The sequence below is a fragment of the Schistocerca cancellata genome, chromosome 7, assembly GCF_023864275.1.
Source record: "Schistocerca cancellata isolate TAMUIC-IGC-003103 chromosome 7, iqSchCanc2.1, whole genome shotgun sequence".
Classification (NCBI taxonomy): Eukaryota; Metazoa; Arthropoda; class Insecta; order Orthoptera; family Acrididae; genus Schistocerca; species Schistocerca cancellata.
Window position 1 is genome coordinate 495,841,292 of NC_064632.1, and position 17,904 is coordinate 495,859,195.

The 17,904-nt window shown below is 35.0% G+C and overlaps 1 protein-coding gene across 3 annotated transcripts in view; it reads left to right on the top strand.

The window, feature by feature from the left end:
• LOC126092043 (coiled-coil domain-containing protein 186-like) overlaps positions 1–8,365 on the top strand; it is a 211,611-nt gene extending 203,246 nt beyond the window's left edge. For all 3 annotated transcript variants that reach the window (XM_049907448.1, XM_049907449.1, XM_049907450.1), the window contains one exon: positions 4,970–8,365. In XM_049907448.1, coding sequence (XP_049763405.1) covers positions 4,970–5,041 — 72 coding nt within the window. In that variant the 3' untranslated portion in view covers positions 5,042–8,365. The remainder of the gene's footprint in view (positions 1–4,969) is intronic.
• The last annotated feature ends 9,539 nt before the right edge of the window (positions 8,366–17,904 follow it).

Consider the following 17,904-nt stretch of genomic DNA (forward strand, 5'->3'; position numbering starts at 1 on the left):
ATGTGGTGGCTTCGAGAAAAAGGTACCTTCACTATCAGCATGCGTGACAGTGGTGCTCCAAGGAGAAGCTGCACACCTTTATTGGAAGACGCCATACTGAATCACTTTGAAGAGGACCCGTTATCGAGTACACAGAATGGAGAAGCATCAAATGTGGAGTGCCACAACCACCCATTCTTAGCCCTTTACTTTTCCCGATATTTATGAGTGACTTATCACAATGTACAATGCTGCTGTGCAGTTTTACTATTTTTTCAGATGCCATGAACATTATAGCTGATGGTTCTACATGTGAAAAGCTTCAAGGAACTATTACCAGTATTCTCATTGTTTTAATAAAATGGTTTAGTGTCAATGTACTCTTGTTAAACATAAATAAAACTAACTATACAAGCAATTGCATGTGTTTCTTTGGTTATTAATGGGTGGAATTGTAAAACAAGTGATATATTCCCTTCCTAGCCAATTCTGCAGAGACCGCCTTTTTCCATACCATATCACTCCACCTAATTACCAACGTTCTTCTGTAGCGCTACATCTCAAATGCTTCAATTCTCTTCGGTTCTGGTTTTCCCACAGTCCACATCTCACTGCCAAACAATGCTCTGCTCCAAATGTACATTATCAGAAATTTCTTCTTCAAGTTAAGGCCTATCTTTGATACTTGTAGACTTTTCTTTGCCAGGAACGCCCTTTCTGCCCATGGTAGTCTACTTTTTACATCATCCTTGTTCCATCCATCATGGATTATTTTGCTGCCTAGATAGCAGAATTCCTTAACTTCAACTATTTCGTGATTGGCAGTTTTGATCTTAAGTTTCTCGCTGTTTTCATTTTTGCTACTTCTCATTACTTTTGTCGTTTTTGATTTGTTGTCATTCCACATTCTGCACTCATTAGACTCTTGTACTTCATCACCTTTACTGAGGATAGCAATGCCATGAGGAAATCTTATCATTGATATCATTTCACCTTGAATTTTAACCCCACTCTTGAACCTTTCTTTTATTTCCATCATTGTGTCCTCAATGTATAGATTGAACAGCAGGAGTGGAAGACTACATTCCTGCCCTACACTCTTTTTAATCCAAGCACTCTGTTTCCTCTTGGTTCTTGTACATTTTGTGTATTACCCATCTTTCCCAATAGCTAACACCTATTATTCTCAGAATCTTATGCCATGCAACATTTCACATTGTTGAACGCTTTTTCCAGGTTGACAACTCCTATGAACATGTGTTGATTTTTCTTCAACCTTGTTTCCATTATCAGTCACGATGTCATAACTGCCTCTCTGATGTGTTTACCTTTCCTAAAGCCAAACTGATCCTCATTGAACAGATCAGCAATTTTCTCTTCCATTCTTCTCTGTATTATTCTTGTTAGCAACTTGGATACATGAGCTGTTAAGCTGATTGTGCAATAGTTCTTGCACTTGTCAGCTCTTACAATCTTCTTTTCCAAACGTCTGATGGTATATTGGCAGTCTCATACATTTTACACACCACATGAATAGTCATTTTGTTGCCACTTCCCTCAATGATTTTTGAAATTCTGATGGAATGTTATTAATATCCTCTGCCTTATTTGATCTTAAGCCTTCCATATCTCTCTTAAATTCTGATAGTAATACAGGATCCCCTGTCTCTTCCTTATCAATTACTATTTCTTCTTTTATCACATCATCAGAGTTCTACCCCTCATAGAAGCCTTTAGTGTACTCCTTCCACCTATTCACTCCCTCCTCTGTCTTTGACAGTGGAATTCCCATTGCACTCTTTAATGGTACCACCCTTGGTTTTAATTTCACCAAAGGTTGTTTCAATTTTTCTGTATGCTGAGTTGGTTCTCTTGACAATCATTTCTTCTTAGATGTCTTCACATTTTTCATGTAGCCATTTCACTTAGCTTTCCTGCACTTCCTCTTTATTTCATTCCTAAGTGACTTGTATTTCTGTGTTCTTGAATTTCCTTGATAATTTTTTTGTTTCCTTCTTTCATCGATCAGCTGAAGGATTTCTTCTCCATGGTTTCTTTGCAGTTACATTCATAGTAACTATGTCTTTCTTTCCAACTTTTTTAATTGCCCTTTTCAGAGATGTCCATTCCTCTTCAACCGAACAGCCCACTGAGCTGTTTGTTATCACAGTATCTGTTGCCTCAGAAAACTTCAAGTGTATCTCTTCATCCTTAGCGCTTCCGTATCCCATTTCTTTGCACAGTATTTCTTCCTGAGTAGTCTGTTAAACTTCAGCCTGCTCTTCATCGTTATTAAATTCTGATCTGAGACTATATCTGCTCCTGGGTATTGCTTACAATCCAATATCTGATTTTGGTATCTCTGCCTGACCACGATGTACTCTTAACTGAAATCTTCCTCTATCTCCCAGCCTTTTCTGAACGTGCTATCTCCTCTCATGATTATTGAACAGGGTATTTGCTATTACTAGCTGAAATTTATTGCAGAACTCGAGTAGCCTTTTATCCCCTCTCATTCCCAATACTGCCCATGTTCTCCCATAACCCTTTCTTCTACTGGTTCCCCTACAATTGCATTCCTAGCCCACATTACTATTAGTGTGTCGTCTCTCTTTATGTGCTGAATTACCATTTCAGTATTCTCATATGCTTTCTCTCTCTCTTCATTTTCTTCTTGCGATAGTGGCATGTATACTTGCTCTATTGTTGTCAGTGTTGGTTTGCTGTCGTGTCGGATGAGAACAGGTCTATCACTGAACTGCTTGCAGTAGCCCACTCTGCCCTGTCTTCCTTTTCCCAACAAGTACGATTCCTGTTATACCATTTCTTGCTGCTGTCAATAAGTTACAAATAACCTTAATTGGAATGATTACATAGATAATGTTGTGGGTAGAGCAAACCAAAGACTGCAATTCATTGGCAGAACACGTAAAAGGTGCAACAGGTCTACTAAAGAGACTGCTTACACCACATTTGTCCCTATTGTGGAGTACTGCAGTGCAGTGTGGGATCCGCATCAGGTGGGACTGATGTACGTCATCAAAAAAGTTCAAAGAAGGGCAGCTCGTTTTTTTTTATCGCGTAACAGGGGAGATAGTGCCACAGACACGATACATGAATTGGAGTGGCAGTTGTTAAAACAAAGACGTTTCTTGTTTGCAACGAGATCTTCTCATGAAATTTCAATCACCAATTTTCTCCTACAATTGCGAAAACATTCTGTTGGCACCCAACTACATAAGGAGAAATGATCATCAGATAAAATAAGAGAAATCAGGGCTTGCACAGAAAAATTTAAGTGTTTGTTTTTCTCTTGTGCTGTTTGAGAGTGGAAAGGTAGAGAGACAGCTTGAAGATAGTTCATTGAACCTTCTGCCAGGCACTTAAGCAGAGTTATCACATAGATGTAGATGAAGATGTAGATGTAGATGTAGATACTCACCTGACTGTAAATCCTTGTCTTCTTTCCATTTCACTTCACTGATCGTCCACTGTATCTAGATTGACTCTTAGCATTTCTGTTTTCAGATTTTCTAGCTTCCATACTACATTCAGACTTCGTACATTTCACGCCTCGACTAGTTGAAAGTTATCTTTTCATTGGTTATTCAGTCTCTTTCTCGTGGTCACCTCCCTGCTGGCAGCTGCCTCCCAGGAGTCGGGGAATCTTTTGCCAGTGGAGAGATCATCATGATCCTTTTCACTTATAAGTCTCAAGGCCTGTAGATACACATTATGTGTCTTTAATGTAGTGGTTTCCATTGCCTTCTGCAGCCTCATGCCATTGATCACTGCTGATTCTTCAGCCTGTTAGGAGCAGTTTCCTACCACAAGGACAAGAGAGTGCTCTGAACCTCTGTCGACTCCTCCACCCTATTTGACAATGCTGTTGGCAGAATGAAGTTGACTTAGGCCAGAAGTCTTCTGCTGCCATTCCTGTTGATTTTTATTTAAAATTTAAACAATGTTGAGGTTCAAACCCAGGACCAAGGACATTTTGATTACTAATCGAAGACACTAACCCTAGACAACAAGTGCAAAGAAAATATTCTTGGAAAAAACACATTGTACGAATAACAATTGGTGTAGGCTGTAGGTGTAGTTGTAGAAACGTTTTCTGGACACTTAAAATTCTTACTACTACTTCTCAATTTATATTTTGCCTTATATGGTTCATCAGTAAAAATACTAAGTTGTGTAAAAGGAATAGTGCGTATGGTGAATACAGTATGATTTCTACAATGATTGTAAAAATCTGACAATGGTGCAGAAGGGTGTGCAGTACACTAACACAGAAGTTTATAATGCTCCCCCTCCAAATATTAAATGTAAGTTTGATAACAAGTCCACATTTAGGAAGCCTCTGAGAAAATTTCTTCTGGAAATGTCATTTGGTTGAATTTCGTAGCCACAGCGAAAAAAAACCTTCTAGGACTATAAAATATATGTATTATGTAATATAATTTAATATCCCACAATTATGTAGATACTCGTGCAACATACAAATTTCTGTTCTGTGCAAGTGTTACTTTTGTCTTTTTTGTAACATTATTGCAAATGCATTGCTTTGTTTAGAAATTGTCATAAAACAAAATTAATTTGCACACACTAGCTTACTAAAAATGCATCAGCAGAGCATGGGGGGAACCAAATAAATGAATAAAATAAAAAATGAAGATTTTTGGCTGTCTTACTCAGACAGCTGCAGTTTGACATCCAGTTTAGATGGAAATCATTGGTTCTCATTCTGTCCTCTTAGCATCTTTGGATTGATGTAAACCCAGTGATGACTTCTAATGAAGAACTAAAATATATTTTTGTAGTGTAGTTGGTGACTTTGAACATACAAGTGCATATTATTTTATGTTTGAAACCATGTAAAATTCAGTATACAATTTTGTGATAAATTTGTCTTTGCTTGGAAATATAGTAGCTGTGTTTTTGTATGCTGCCCCAATAACTATTAAAATACTTCATTTTCACTTTACAGGAAAACATAGACACACTTGGAAGAGAAATTGCACGATTAACATCTCAGAAGAATGCTGTTTCTACCTCGTAGGTGACATGAAAAGCAGAGAAGTCAACTGGTACCTAAAGCACAGTGTTGCTATGAACACAAAAGCTTTTGGAAAATGTACATAATTTTCCAATCTATCATTTAATTTTCATATGGTATTTCACAGATGTGCAGTCCAGTGCAGTCAGTCTCTGGTCTAAAGTCAATTCTAAATGTAATTTGCTGTTCTTGGGGGCAGTCTTTGTAATCAAAATTAGTTCAGATTAAATATTTGTAGTGGACACTTCAAAGATCTACACATAAGTGTATTGCTTGCTGAAGAATTGTGATGTAAAATCCATTTTAAGAGTCATGTTGTTAGCAGTATTCCTATATGCCTACTAAGCAAGATTTGTTCATTATATTTTATTTAATTGCTGCTTTTAAAAGTATATGTATGTTAGCTGCGAGTGTTGAATGTGTGAACATGTATCCAAAGTTGAGATACACAAAAAATGATGGAAGTTAGAATAATTTCCCTAGAAAAGGTGCTAAGACACTGCATTGAATGCAGTTAAATATATGTACAAGTACTCCGTTGTGATGCTGAGTGATTATTAGTAATTGGTTGTGGGGTACAGCTGCAGATAATGAGATTTGTACCTCAAATTACTGCTTTTTATATTGTCTTATTGCATTTTATTTTAGAATTTATTTATTGTGTATATGAAAAAATAGTCATAGTGACACATACAGAACAGGTTTTACTTATGTGACTACTTAGATCAACACTTTACATTCTCAGTTGTAAGTAATTTTGTGTTCTGTGTTTGTGATAGAATGATTTACTGGCATACATAAAAAACATGAATAGTCTTGTATGTGGTACTCTCATATACAATAGTCTCTTAATTACAATCAGTTTGTAGCTTCAGCTCTCAGTTTCAAATGCCAGTTTCAAGTGTTTAAAATACAAGAATGTCTTTTTGCACACCCATTATTTTAGTAACTTCTAAAAGGATACCAAGGACTGAGACAAGAGATATTTGGTTCATGGTGAATGAGAAATTACTTTTGAGGTTTCACTATTAATGGATCTGCATACACTTGTTACTTACTAATATCCACCACACGATTTTGCTTTCTTCAAACTGACACTGCCTATTTAGCAGAGCAGGATACAAGTACATTTTGAAAGGGCAGCAGCTACCTACCCATGCCCCTTGTTAGGTCAAATGTCTTCCTGTCCTCTACCATGAATCTTCTTTTTTATTGCTACCTACTTGATTAAGCCACTGAATCCAGAAGTAATCATTCCATTAAAATGATTTTATAAGGTAAAGAAATCACTGTCATCATTGTTTTTACTGACCCTCAACCACTCATCCAGCATAAAAAGAAACACACTGCCTTTCAAGGAAGCTTCAGTTCTGATTGCAGTACTAGTGTGTATTAAACTTTGTTGTAATGGAGTGCAGTCCTCTTGTATCTTCTGACGATGATCCACTACGTAAAGATGCCACAGTAAATAAAAACTCAAAACTGAACTAGCTCCATTTTTTAAGTTCAGTTTACTACAGAAAGTCAGATATATTTTGGCTGGTCATGGCATATCATTCCCTGGCAGGGAAACCAACTTTTCTTAGACCTTTGCCTATAAACTCCACAAAAATATTATCTTGTTATTCATTTGTAAAAATCAGTTGTAAAATAAATGCTTAGTTCTTCATAACAGGCCTCATGGTAGAGATGTGATACAGTGTTTATTGAAGGGAAACTAGTACTGAAGATACTTTAACTTAATTTGTAAACTAAGTTTATTTTTGCATTTAAATATATTGCAGAAACAACCACCAATAAAAGTTCTTCGTGCATAACCACAAGATAAATATTATTAATTAAATCTATAATTTGAATATGATTTTACCACCAAATCATTTAAAAAACCATTTAGAACATATTAGGTGTAAATTAAACCTTTAAAATCTTAAATCTATGGGCTTGAGCATTTATTTAAAAAGGGGGTATTATAAATAAATTTAAATGGTGTATTTACTGGATGGTAAAAAATTGAGAGCTGCAGACCTGGGATTACTTCTAGTAAAAGGAAGAAGAAAAGGTAGGCATTACCTGTAGGAAAAGTATCCAGGGCTCCACATTATGAGACAAAAAACAGACAGGGTAAAGATATTAATTTATTGATTATTTTATATATGAAGAGTGAGGTAGGTAATAAATATGGCTTTTAACAAACCTGATTACTTTCTTTGAATGAATTTTGAAGTGTGTTGTAGATTGCATCTTCAGTGAAAAACAAAGAAGAAAACATTGTAATAAAATGTAAAGAAAAGTGATTAATAATCATTTTTATAAGATTCTCAAAAGAATGGGAACCACTAAGGCAAGAACAAACAAATCTCAAATACAGAAATACTGATTACACCTGTGTTGTATATGTTTATTGTCAAAAGGTAACTTGCTATTTATTATCTCTCATTTAATATTTTGTTACCAGTTTGTCAAAATTACTGTTGAAAGACAGTTGTCTGTCAGTTTCATTGATGTTAAATTCTGAAGAAGTAAAATTTTTAACAGTCCAGATCTCATCTAAAAATAGCCTGTTGCTGAAGTTATATTTCTGTTATATAACTGTCACAGTACTTAAAATACAGTTTTACTTAAGAGGTCAGCAAATGGAACAAAATGACCATCGTCTATGATACAGTTTTTTATGTTGGTTTACTCAGTTAATTAATTAATGTGTCTTTTATACCTATGTTATGACCTGGTGCATTATTCACAGCAAAAGTGTTAAGTATCTTACAGTGAATAAAAATGTGGCCATGTGATTATACATAGATTGATTTATTGATGTATAGAAGTCAACTAAATTCAAATAAAAACCAATGTGCCCTCATAACATAAAATTTGGTCATGCCTATGTAAAATATTTCTTGGTGGTTAGCTGACATGTATATTAAGATTACAGCTTCTGAATGTGTTGTTTGACGTCTAATGTGAATTAAGTTTGTATGAATTTTAATAATAGTATTTTCTTAGTGTTGTGTTTGATATATAAGCACTAGTGCTCTAAAGTCTACAACAGAAAGGAATACTGATTGGTCATCAGATAACTTTTAAAACAAAATGTTTTGACTTCAAGAATCAGTATGCTAATATGAGTTGTATAATCATGAGGTAGAGGAGAACTGAAACATTGGAGGAATAATGGCAGACTGATATTTGTATTGAATACATTTGAAGGAAGGAAATGTAGTGGATAGTGAGTCATTGGAGAAAGCTACAGACCGAGAACATAAAAGCTTTGCTTTCAAAACAGTGATCTTGTCTTGATATTAACTTGAAAGAAGAGAGTTGCAATTATAATGCATTTGTTGTTTGTTTCAATAAATCATATTTATATAATTAGTGTAAAAGATAAATAATAACTGTTGACATGTTATTACTAAACAGAGTTAAATTTGGACACAGTTGGTGCAAGAACTGAACATCGCTCACTGTTCTTTCCTAATTCAAACAGGGAATGATAACAAAATAGGCAAGAATGACAACTTGGTATTAACATTAAGAATTGACAAGTAAAAGAAGACAGAGTGAGAATGGAAAAGAACATTCTCCTGATACCCTATAATAAAGGTGGCATATAAGGAAGATAATATCAAGCGTAGGGGGAGTGGAAATAAAATCTCTCCAGAGATGAACAAGAAGATGAAATAAAACAATCGAAACAGTGGGTGAACTGAACGCCCTGTGAAACAATGGTTTTTCCAAACTGTGAATAATAAGGCGAGTTATCAACTGTGCAAATTCCCTAGCTTCTGTTATACTGATTTAGATTTTAATGGTAGCAATGAGAAAAAATATCAGTTCAGTATTAGTATATTCTAAAAGATGCCAGAATAAATAAAAAGCCAAGTGTAAACAACAGGACATGTTTACTCAGTTTGAGTTTTACAGTAAAATACAGCTTAAGTGTCCACGCAACAGTTGGGTTTTGTGGTTTGAATGGTCTTTAGCACATGTGACAGTGAATCAGTGCTAGTTAAAGTGTAGTGATACTGTGAAACAAAAGTGCTGACTAGTGTGTGTTTTGTGTTCCCCTATGTATTTATTATGCAACATGTTGAATAAAAATATATGAAACGTGTCTGACTACCTCTGTATCATCTAGACTGCTATATAGAGGAAATTAATTTGCATCTTGCAAATAATTTTTCATTATCACTATATAGCTTACGAATCTCTTTTGTGGCTTAGATAATAATGCCTTATGCTTTTGCTGTCATTCTGTAAGATGAGAAGCAGGGAATGATCACAGACAATGAAAAGTAAAATACAGTAATATCATGCAGCAAATATCCATTTGAAGTCATCATTATCATTCATGGCTTAAGGCATTTCTTATCAAAATTGATAATGATTGACACATTAAATAACTGCAAGTATAGTTCCATTCACCAATTTTAATAAAGTGGACATTGACTTGTTATAAAACTTTATTGAAACTTTGTGACTAACTGAGAAAAAGGGAGCCTTTCTTTTCTTGTAGCAAACTGACAGTCATTTGAGTTAACATTTAGTCAAAAGCAGTTTAAAGTGCTCCAATTGTAATAATACCAGAGCAAACCATGTTTTTATCTCAGTTTCTCTCTTGTCAGTACTGCCATTGTGGCTGGGTACTGTATTTGCCTTGTTGGGTAATATTGTTGTATTTGAAGTTAAAGATAATTTGGTGTGTGTTGAAAGAAGACATTATATTGTGAGGTGCATAATGTATTAATGCAGTGAAGTGCTTCCAAACTGAGTTTAGTATTGTTTGTTGCAAATAGGGGGCATAGTTTAGAAATGAGATGAGAGTTGTTGTTAGCGAAAGTTGCAGTAAATATCTCTCTAATATATCAGTATTAACATTTGAAATCATAAGTTTGATGTATAATTGTTGTATACACATTTTGTAAATTGATCTGTAAAATATCTTCATGAAAAAGTTTCAGATATGTCAGTTTCAAGAAAACTGTAAAATATATAATGTTCTAACGAACTTTCTTGGAGACAAATTGTAAACTTGCTCTATTTTCACTTTCTAGCCATGATGAAAACAGTTAGCAGAAGGAAGTTGTAACAGTGATTCAGAGTTGAGAAAGACTTATCAGAAGTGCTTTTTTTAAAAATAGTGAAGAAAATGACACTGGATGACACAGTTTTTATGCAGTTTCATATTACAGCTTCCTCCTTTGTTGTGTCTATATCATAGACACTCTTCTTTTACTTGTCAGTTCACTCTCTCTTTGAAGTTTCAATGTGTTTCTTCTCACTTAAAACTGAAGAGGGCTAATAGCCAGAAAAAATAAAAGGAATATTTGGTTGTGTTCTGTTGTATCTGTATCTCTAGTCCTATAATAAGGCCAGTGACATTGGTATGAGTACACTTTAATCTTTGTACAAAATATATAGGGTTTGTTTGTTTTAAGACCACCTCCTCTTTTCTGTATACTAATAGATCAGGAGGTTACTAGTACTAGACCACAGTGCCACATGTTTTATAGCAGCTTTCTCAACAATAAACTGGCTATTATGTTATTATTGTGATATCATGATCTATTTTGAAATGTATAGCATGTGTATCAAAACTACATAAATATTTGAAAACTATTAAAATATTTTGGCATACATATGCTTTTGCCTCAGTTTTGAACATTTTTTAAAATTAATAACATTAATTTTGCCATCCATTCACTGTGTGCAATAGATCCCAGAAGAGAGAGGACCCTCAGGGATGTGGAATGGGTGAACGTATATGTTAATCTACTGCAGTTCAAATGGAACAATAATGTACATAATTACAATATCAGAAGGAAAAAGATACTCATTAGTCCACATTAAGGTTCTCTTTAGCGCAAAAAGGGATGCACAGTACTGTAACAAAAATTTCTTATCACTTACCCAGTGATATAAAATGTCTGACTGTCAGCAAAGTAAAATTTGAAAACAAACTGAGCAGGTTTCTTCTTGACAACTTATTGCGTAACTTACTTTTTTGAAAAGAGAGAAAAAATGTTCTGTTAATTTGGAATGAAAATGTTTGATTAAAGAAAATCTCTTTTATATTCATTAAAACCCACGACTAAATTTTCTCAGGGCACTGTGACCAGAAATATCATGCATATTCCAACGTGAAGACATCCTTGTTACTCACTATGGATAAAAAAAATTATCTTTCTTTAATGTTACACGGTAAGCAAATTTAATAGAATACTTAAACAATTATTTTTCTCTGTGAGGCTTGATGCTCCAGTATAGCACCCTACGTGCAGTGACAGCATACACAATTAAAATAATTCCTTTCAATAAGACTGTACCTCTGGCCTAAAATGAAATTGAAATTATTATGAGATGCTGTTTTACATTTACTGGGATTAAATCCTTTCATTAATTTCAAAATTAAATAGCTATGAAGAAATTTTTATCAGTTTTAACAGCAATGGTGTCGCTTCAACAATGCAATTACAAATGGCCAGGGCAACATTTAATTGTTATGTAATTAATTAAATAAAAGGGACAGGGAAGGTACTTTCTTGCTACTAACAGAAACACATACTGCGTTAAATACTGACATATATATTTAGCAGAAATTCTAAGTACACTACATGTTGTTGAAATAATTCTTTAGAGACCGCAATCTGAATGCGACATCAAAACCAGCCAGGCACGGAAGAAGAAGAAGAAGAAGAAGAAGAAGAAGAAGAGAGAAGAGAATGAAATCTTTCCTTGTAGACTACGATACAGAGATTATAGTAATTACAATTCTCTGAGCACGTGTAGTGGCTCCATTGTAGTCACATATCAAGAAAGTGATTTACATTACTTTTTTCAGGAAGCAGTGCTATAAAATCCTTCCATTCCATATAAGAATTTCTGTTACTGTAATGTGTAAAAGATGGTGGGTAGGAATTACTGACTTTTTCTCCTTTTATAATACATAAAAACTTTTCAAAAGTTCAAATTGTAACCATATGTACAAATTAATTTTCAATGTGAATGTAAAATCACTCATTCCACATAATTATGATATGTCGTGCAAAATGATAGATGAAACATGAAGTAACTAACTAACAAAAGACGAGGAAATGATAGAAACTTAACCTGCATAATGCAGTAACAATGAACTATGATTATTCTGTTTAATGCTATTAATGCTTATGCCAGCTAAATTTATTCAAATAAATTAAAAAGATAGCTGCTACTTTGAAGGAAGCTGCTGCCATACTAAATAGCTGCTGTTTGTCTGTTATTGGTAGCTTAATATTTAATTATTTTCAGAGGTAATTTTCAAAAATATTTACCTACATCTGTAAGTACTGAGTCTCCTCTACAGTATATTACTACTTGTCTTCCAGACGTGCAATGCACACAGCTACTTGCCATACAACCGACAAGACTTTTCAGTCTGTGAAACTAGATATTCAGATAATTTATAGAAAGAATGATTAATAAAGTGCATTTTTAGTTTACTTTTGAACTGGTTATGGATTTCAAATTTCTTGCTTTATGTTAAATGGGGCTTGATCATGAATGTCATATGAAACAAAAGTGTTGTGAGAACAAATATCATTTGCACAGTTTCTCGAAGCATAAGAATTGGATCATAACCCATAAACTGAGGAAAAAAGGAAGGATGAAGAGGTGGAACTTTCATTCCTGATGTGATCATATTCATCTTCAGAGCTTCCTTCTGTCAACTGATATGGACACTTGGCCTACTGCCTCTTGAATTTCAGTGTAGTGTTGTATGTTTAGTAGTTTGTCCTGTGTTCTCTATCAAGTACCCAGGAGTTTACAAGAAATATCATAACATTGGGGTGTATTACTTCTATAGATGAAACAGTTATGAAGTATGAATTGCTGTTCATTGATTTTTTTAAAGAATGATGAGATTTCTTGAGTGTTGTCAGAATGATTTTCAAAATTTAAATAAAATGAAACTGTACTCCAGAATATTGTTAGGTCAGCGTGTATCACAAATTGGAATCAGAAACATTTTTCTTCTAAGATGAAGCTTATAAATGAAGTAGATTCTGAATTCATGTTAATAGCTAATCAAAATTCTAGAAAGATGTGTCGTAAGACAACAGTGAAACATGGCAGGGATTGTAATTATCAGCTGTGTAACATCCACTGTTGGTCAAAGGCCTCCCATAGACTTTTCCTTGCATTACAGTCTTCTGCTGCCAGCATGCATCCATAGCATTAGATTGTCACCTCAATCTTTCTCTGACCTCTTGGAATCCAGCAAAGAGCTTCATTTGTCCATCTAATATCTGTTCACCTATCTACATGTCCTGCCGACCTCCATTTCAGCCATAATTACATGTACTCTGTCCATGATCCATTAACACTAACAATACCAAATACCTAGCAGGAGTAGAGCTGTGAGGACGGGTCATGAGTCATGATTGGGTGGCTCAATTCATAGAGCACTTGCTCACAAAAGGTAAAGCTTCCAGTTTCAAGTCCTGGTCTGGCACACAGTTTTAATCTGCTAGGAAGTTTCAGTACAATATTGTCTGCAAAACAAATGTGGTTCCCATATGATTCATTAACATATATTCCTGTTTCATATTTCCTGTGGGACTGCTGATAATACTTTTTGTGTGATGGAATCTTCTTGCCTGACTCAACATTTAATTCAGAGTTTCTCACTTTCCTGATGAAGTCTAACTAATGTACGAGTATGTTTTCTTCATTATACTTACATAGATTGATTCAGTGCATTATTCCTCAAGGAACGTTTGTGCAGATTTTGTTGAAACTGAGTCTACAGCTTTACATCTATCATTTCCACATGAGGTGGGATTTCCCATTTATTACAATGTTCTTTTTTTTTTCATGATTTGAAAATTGTCCTGTGTTGTTGTATCCATGTCTAAACCCATCATGTTCCTCTGCCTGATTAGAAAATCTAATAATATTTTTTCCCTCTGTGTGGTTGCTGATACGCTAGTGAGAGTTTTGTCCACAGGGAGGAGGCTGATAGGATTGTAGTTTGTTTTTCTCTTCTTTCCTCTGAAGTTTTAAGCTCAGCCTTTTTCATTTTAAGTATGTTGGTGTTCATTTAGTTGTTCAGCAAACGGAGTTTTAGGGAAGACGACTTACAACAGATCACAACCAATACAAAAATAAACTATCTACCTATTGTTTGTAATGTGTCTATGATCATTGACTTGTCATTTATATCATATCCTGATCATGTTTAATTACCTTTGCAATGCATATATACTTAGTTTAATGGTTTGAAACAATGGCTGTTCTTAACTAGGTCTTTCATAACAACACTGATAACACTAATGTGCATGGTATCAGATGACTGAAAACTAATATGTGATAGTACCTCAACTTTCTATGCTGATTCCAAATTTGTTTTTAGTTTTTTCCTATCAGATACTGTTTGGCCACAATTCGACTTCAAGGATATACTGATGTGCCAGTAGGTTATAAGGAGAGAAATTTGTCAGTTTGGCCCTGTATACCTGTAGATTGTTACACCTGTTGATGCTAGTTGTTGTTGTGTGACCCTGCAAGTGTTGCTTGTTTCACAGGCTTGAATTGCCAGTGAAATATTGTGCTTACTCCATGTATTTAAGACAGTGTTAATAAAACACTTCACCTACTGTTGGTAGTTACTACTATGTAACATGCAAGTGTGTGAAGAACCTAAATATTTTCTGTTACATTTTGGTGATTATTCTGTGGATGAACAGACTTAGCGTAAAAAGCTTATGTGCTTATTTTAAAATGAAACTTGGTGATCAGCACAAGGGATTGATGCCAGAGACAGTTTGCCACTATTGTGTGGAAAGGTTGAGATTGTGGACAAAAGGAAAGAAAACTTGTTTGCCATTTGTGATTCCAATGGTGTGGAGGGAGCCTAAAAATCACCTTCATGACTGTTACCTCTGTCTAGTTGATGTTCAGGAGTGAAATTCGAAAAATAAGAGGCAAATTGTGTATCCACCCATTGATTCAGCCATTAGGCCAGTTTTCGCATGGAGTAGATCTGATTGCTCCTCTTCCTCCAGCTGTTGAAGAGAACATGGCAGAAGATGATGATGAAAAGAAGTTGATGCAGTTACCGAAGACAATAGTTATGTCTACCAGCCTGAATGGGACTTTACTGCGTAACTGTTCTCGCAGAGTGAACTTAATGCTCTTGTATTGAATTTGCCTAAGGAATCTGTGGAACTACTTGGTTCCCAGTTACAAAGTAAGAATCTTCTGGAACCAGCAACACATTACTCATGGTACAGACACAGAGAAAGAATTAGTTCATTTATTCTCACAGAACGAGTCCTTCCTCAATTTACTGCAAATGCACTTCTGTGGCATTGAACCTGATCCTACACAGTGGAGACTTTCCTGGATTTCATAAATGAGGAGCCCGAAAGGTGTGTTATTGCATAATGGAAATGTGTGTTGGTCCATTCTTGTGACCTATTCAGTTCAAAGAAAAGTGACGTATGAAAATATGAAGATACTCTGAACAAGTATCTGGTATGAGGAACACACTTAGCTTATCTGCGGTATCTTCGAAGTTATCAGAATATTATTACGACAACAAGCTGGTTTCACAAAAATGCCATGCTTTCTATGTGAATGGGACAGTCGGACAAGGCAAAGACATTGGAGTGTAAGAGTTTGACCAGAGCAGAGAAATTTTGTGCCTGTAACTAAAAATATCTTGCATAAACAGCTTGTAGAACAAAAAAAGAGTGTTGCTTCCACCTCTGCAAATACAGTTGGTTTGATGAAGTAATCTCTAAACGCTCTACCACAGTGTGGACCCTGCATCAAGTGCCTTTCCAAGAAATTTCCCTTCACCACATGAGACAAATTGAAAGCTGGAATTCTTTTTTTAGTCTTCAAAAAAGAAATTGATGATGGATGAAGATTCTGAGAAGCCAATGAAGGAAATAGAAAAAGGTGGTTGATGACCTTCCAATCAGTTACTGAGAACTTTCTATGGAATAACGACGATGCTAATTACAGGGCCATTGTTGAAAAAGGTTGCAAAATTTCAAGATGATGGGTTGTTAAATGAGTGTGAAAGTCCATTTACTCCACTCACATATCGACTACTTCCCAGAGATTTAGGACACTATATTGAAGAGCAGAGTGAATATTTTCATCAGGATATTAAGTGGAGGTACCAACGGCACTGGACGGCAGCTATGTTGACCGACCACTGTAGATGTTGAATAGGGAGAGTCATCATTTACAAGGAAGGCAAAGAAGAAAAATTTTAAAAATTTGTGGAACACTGTTGACTTCTTGTTTTTGTGCAAGGTAGTCACGAAACAAATTAGTAGAGTTCTGAGGAGTGTTTTTTAAATGTGTGTCATTTTTTAGATGTTTTTTTTATTAAAAACTCAATTTGTGTGAAATGGTGTTAGAATATATTTTTGGCCTCACAAGTGAAAATTGTCAATATATTACTTTTTCTTTTGTGTAAAAACCTGACAGGTTAGACAAAGATGATAAGTTATTTCTAGAATCAGCATAAAAAATTTATGCAGGAACACCTACTTTCAATACATCATTTGCCAAAAAGTTTTAAATTGCAGAATAGTTAATATGTTACTGTGGAGACTACCATTTACTAGATTTTGATTCTTTCTTTGATATAAGTTTCGACTTTTATCAAAAGTTCCTATTGATCATTAACTGATGTCAATTCTAAACTGTGATTACTTTATACATACACTAGAAAGCTAATACTCACTTCTTTTGCTTAACTTTCGTACGAGTTGCATCTGTACAGTTTGGAAAATGATCTCGGTAAATAAAAAAATGAGTTTAAAAAAACCTTTACTGGCCATCAGAGTAAACACCACACTTCTGATCATACTTCTGACATCATTTGTAAATCTGTTGGAAACTGTCAGCAAATGCTTCATGTGGAATTTCTCGAAGCACCATGGCCACATGTTGGATCCACAGCATCTGCACGGCGTAAGCCTTTCGGGGATAATTTAAGGTGTGCAAACCAAAATAAGTTGCTGGCACCAAATCTGGTGTATAGGAGGGTGATGAAGGAAGATCTCTTTGCACTGAATGAAAAAGTTGCACATGTGGATTGCACTATGCTTCAAGAGATTACATAACAAGTGTTTGCTGACAATTTTCAATAGCTTTACAACCAGTGTGGAAGTGTGTTGTAGCTAATGGTGATTACTTTGAAGGTCGATAAAGGTATTTCAGCTGTAATTCTTATTTCCTATTTGTTAGGCCATTCACCATCCTTTATAGATGCACCTGGTATATATGATTATTAATTAATAACTGCTCAACTTCTTAATACTATTGTTTGTCTCAACTCTGTATTTAGTTTTTACTGCAACCTGTCCCAAATCTTACAGTCTGACCAACACTTCTAGCTTCAGACGGGCACTTACCACATGCCCACTCATTATTTACTGAAGCAATGTCAGTGTTACTTGAAAGTGCCCCCACAATTGAAAGAAGATGCATAATGTTCTGAAGGTTTCAGAATGTGAGACTTGCCACATGCTACTCAAACAGTATAAGTCTAGTACATACAGTATTCAGAATGCAGTATGAAAATTATAGCATTGTTCCTGCTTTGGGTCAGTTGTCTTCCTAAGCAGATATTGTGTCAAAATTGTACGTGTGTGAAAATGCTATCTGTGGTGGCTGGACTCCAAAAACGTGTACTTACCCAGAGGGAAGGAGATGTGTACAATGTTTAGGGCACAGACCCATACGAGATTTACAACAAATGAATTGAGTGATACAGTGGCATCACAAGGGGTCTAACCTACACTCTATGATGGAAAAGATAGAAGTAATATTCAGCTGTGCAATACTTACAAAGTAATGAAATAAGAAAG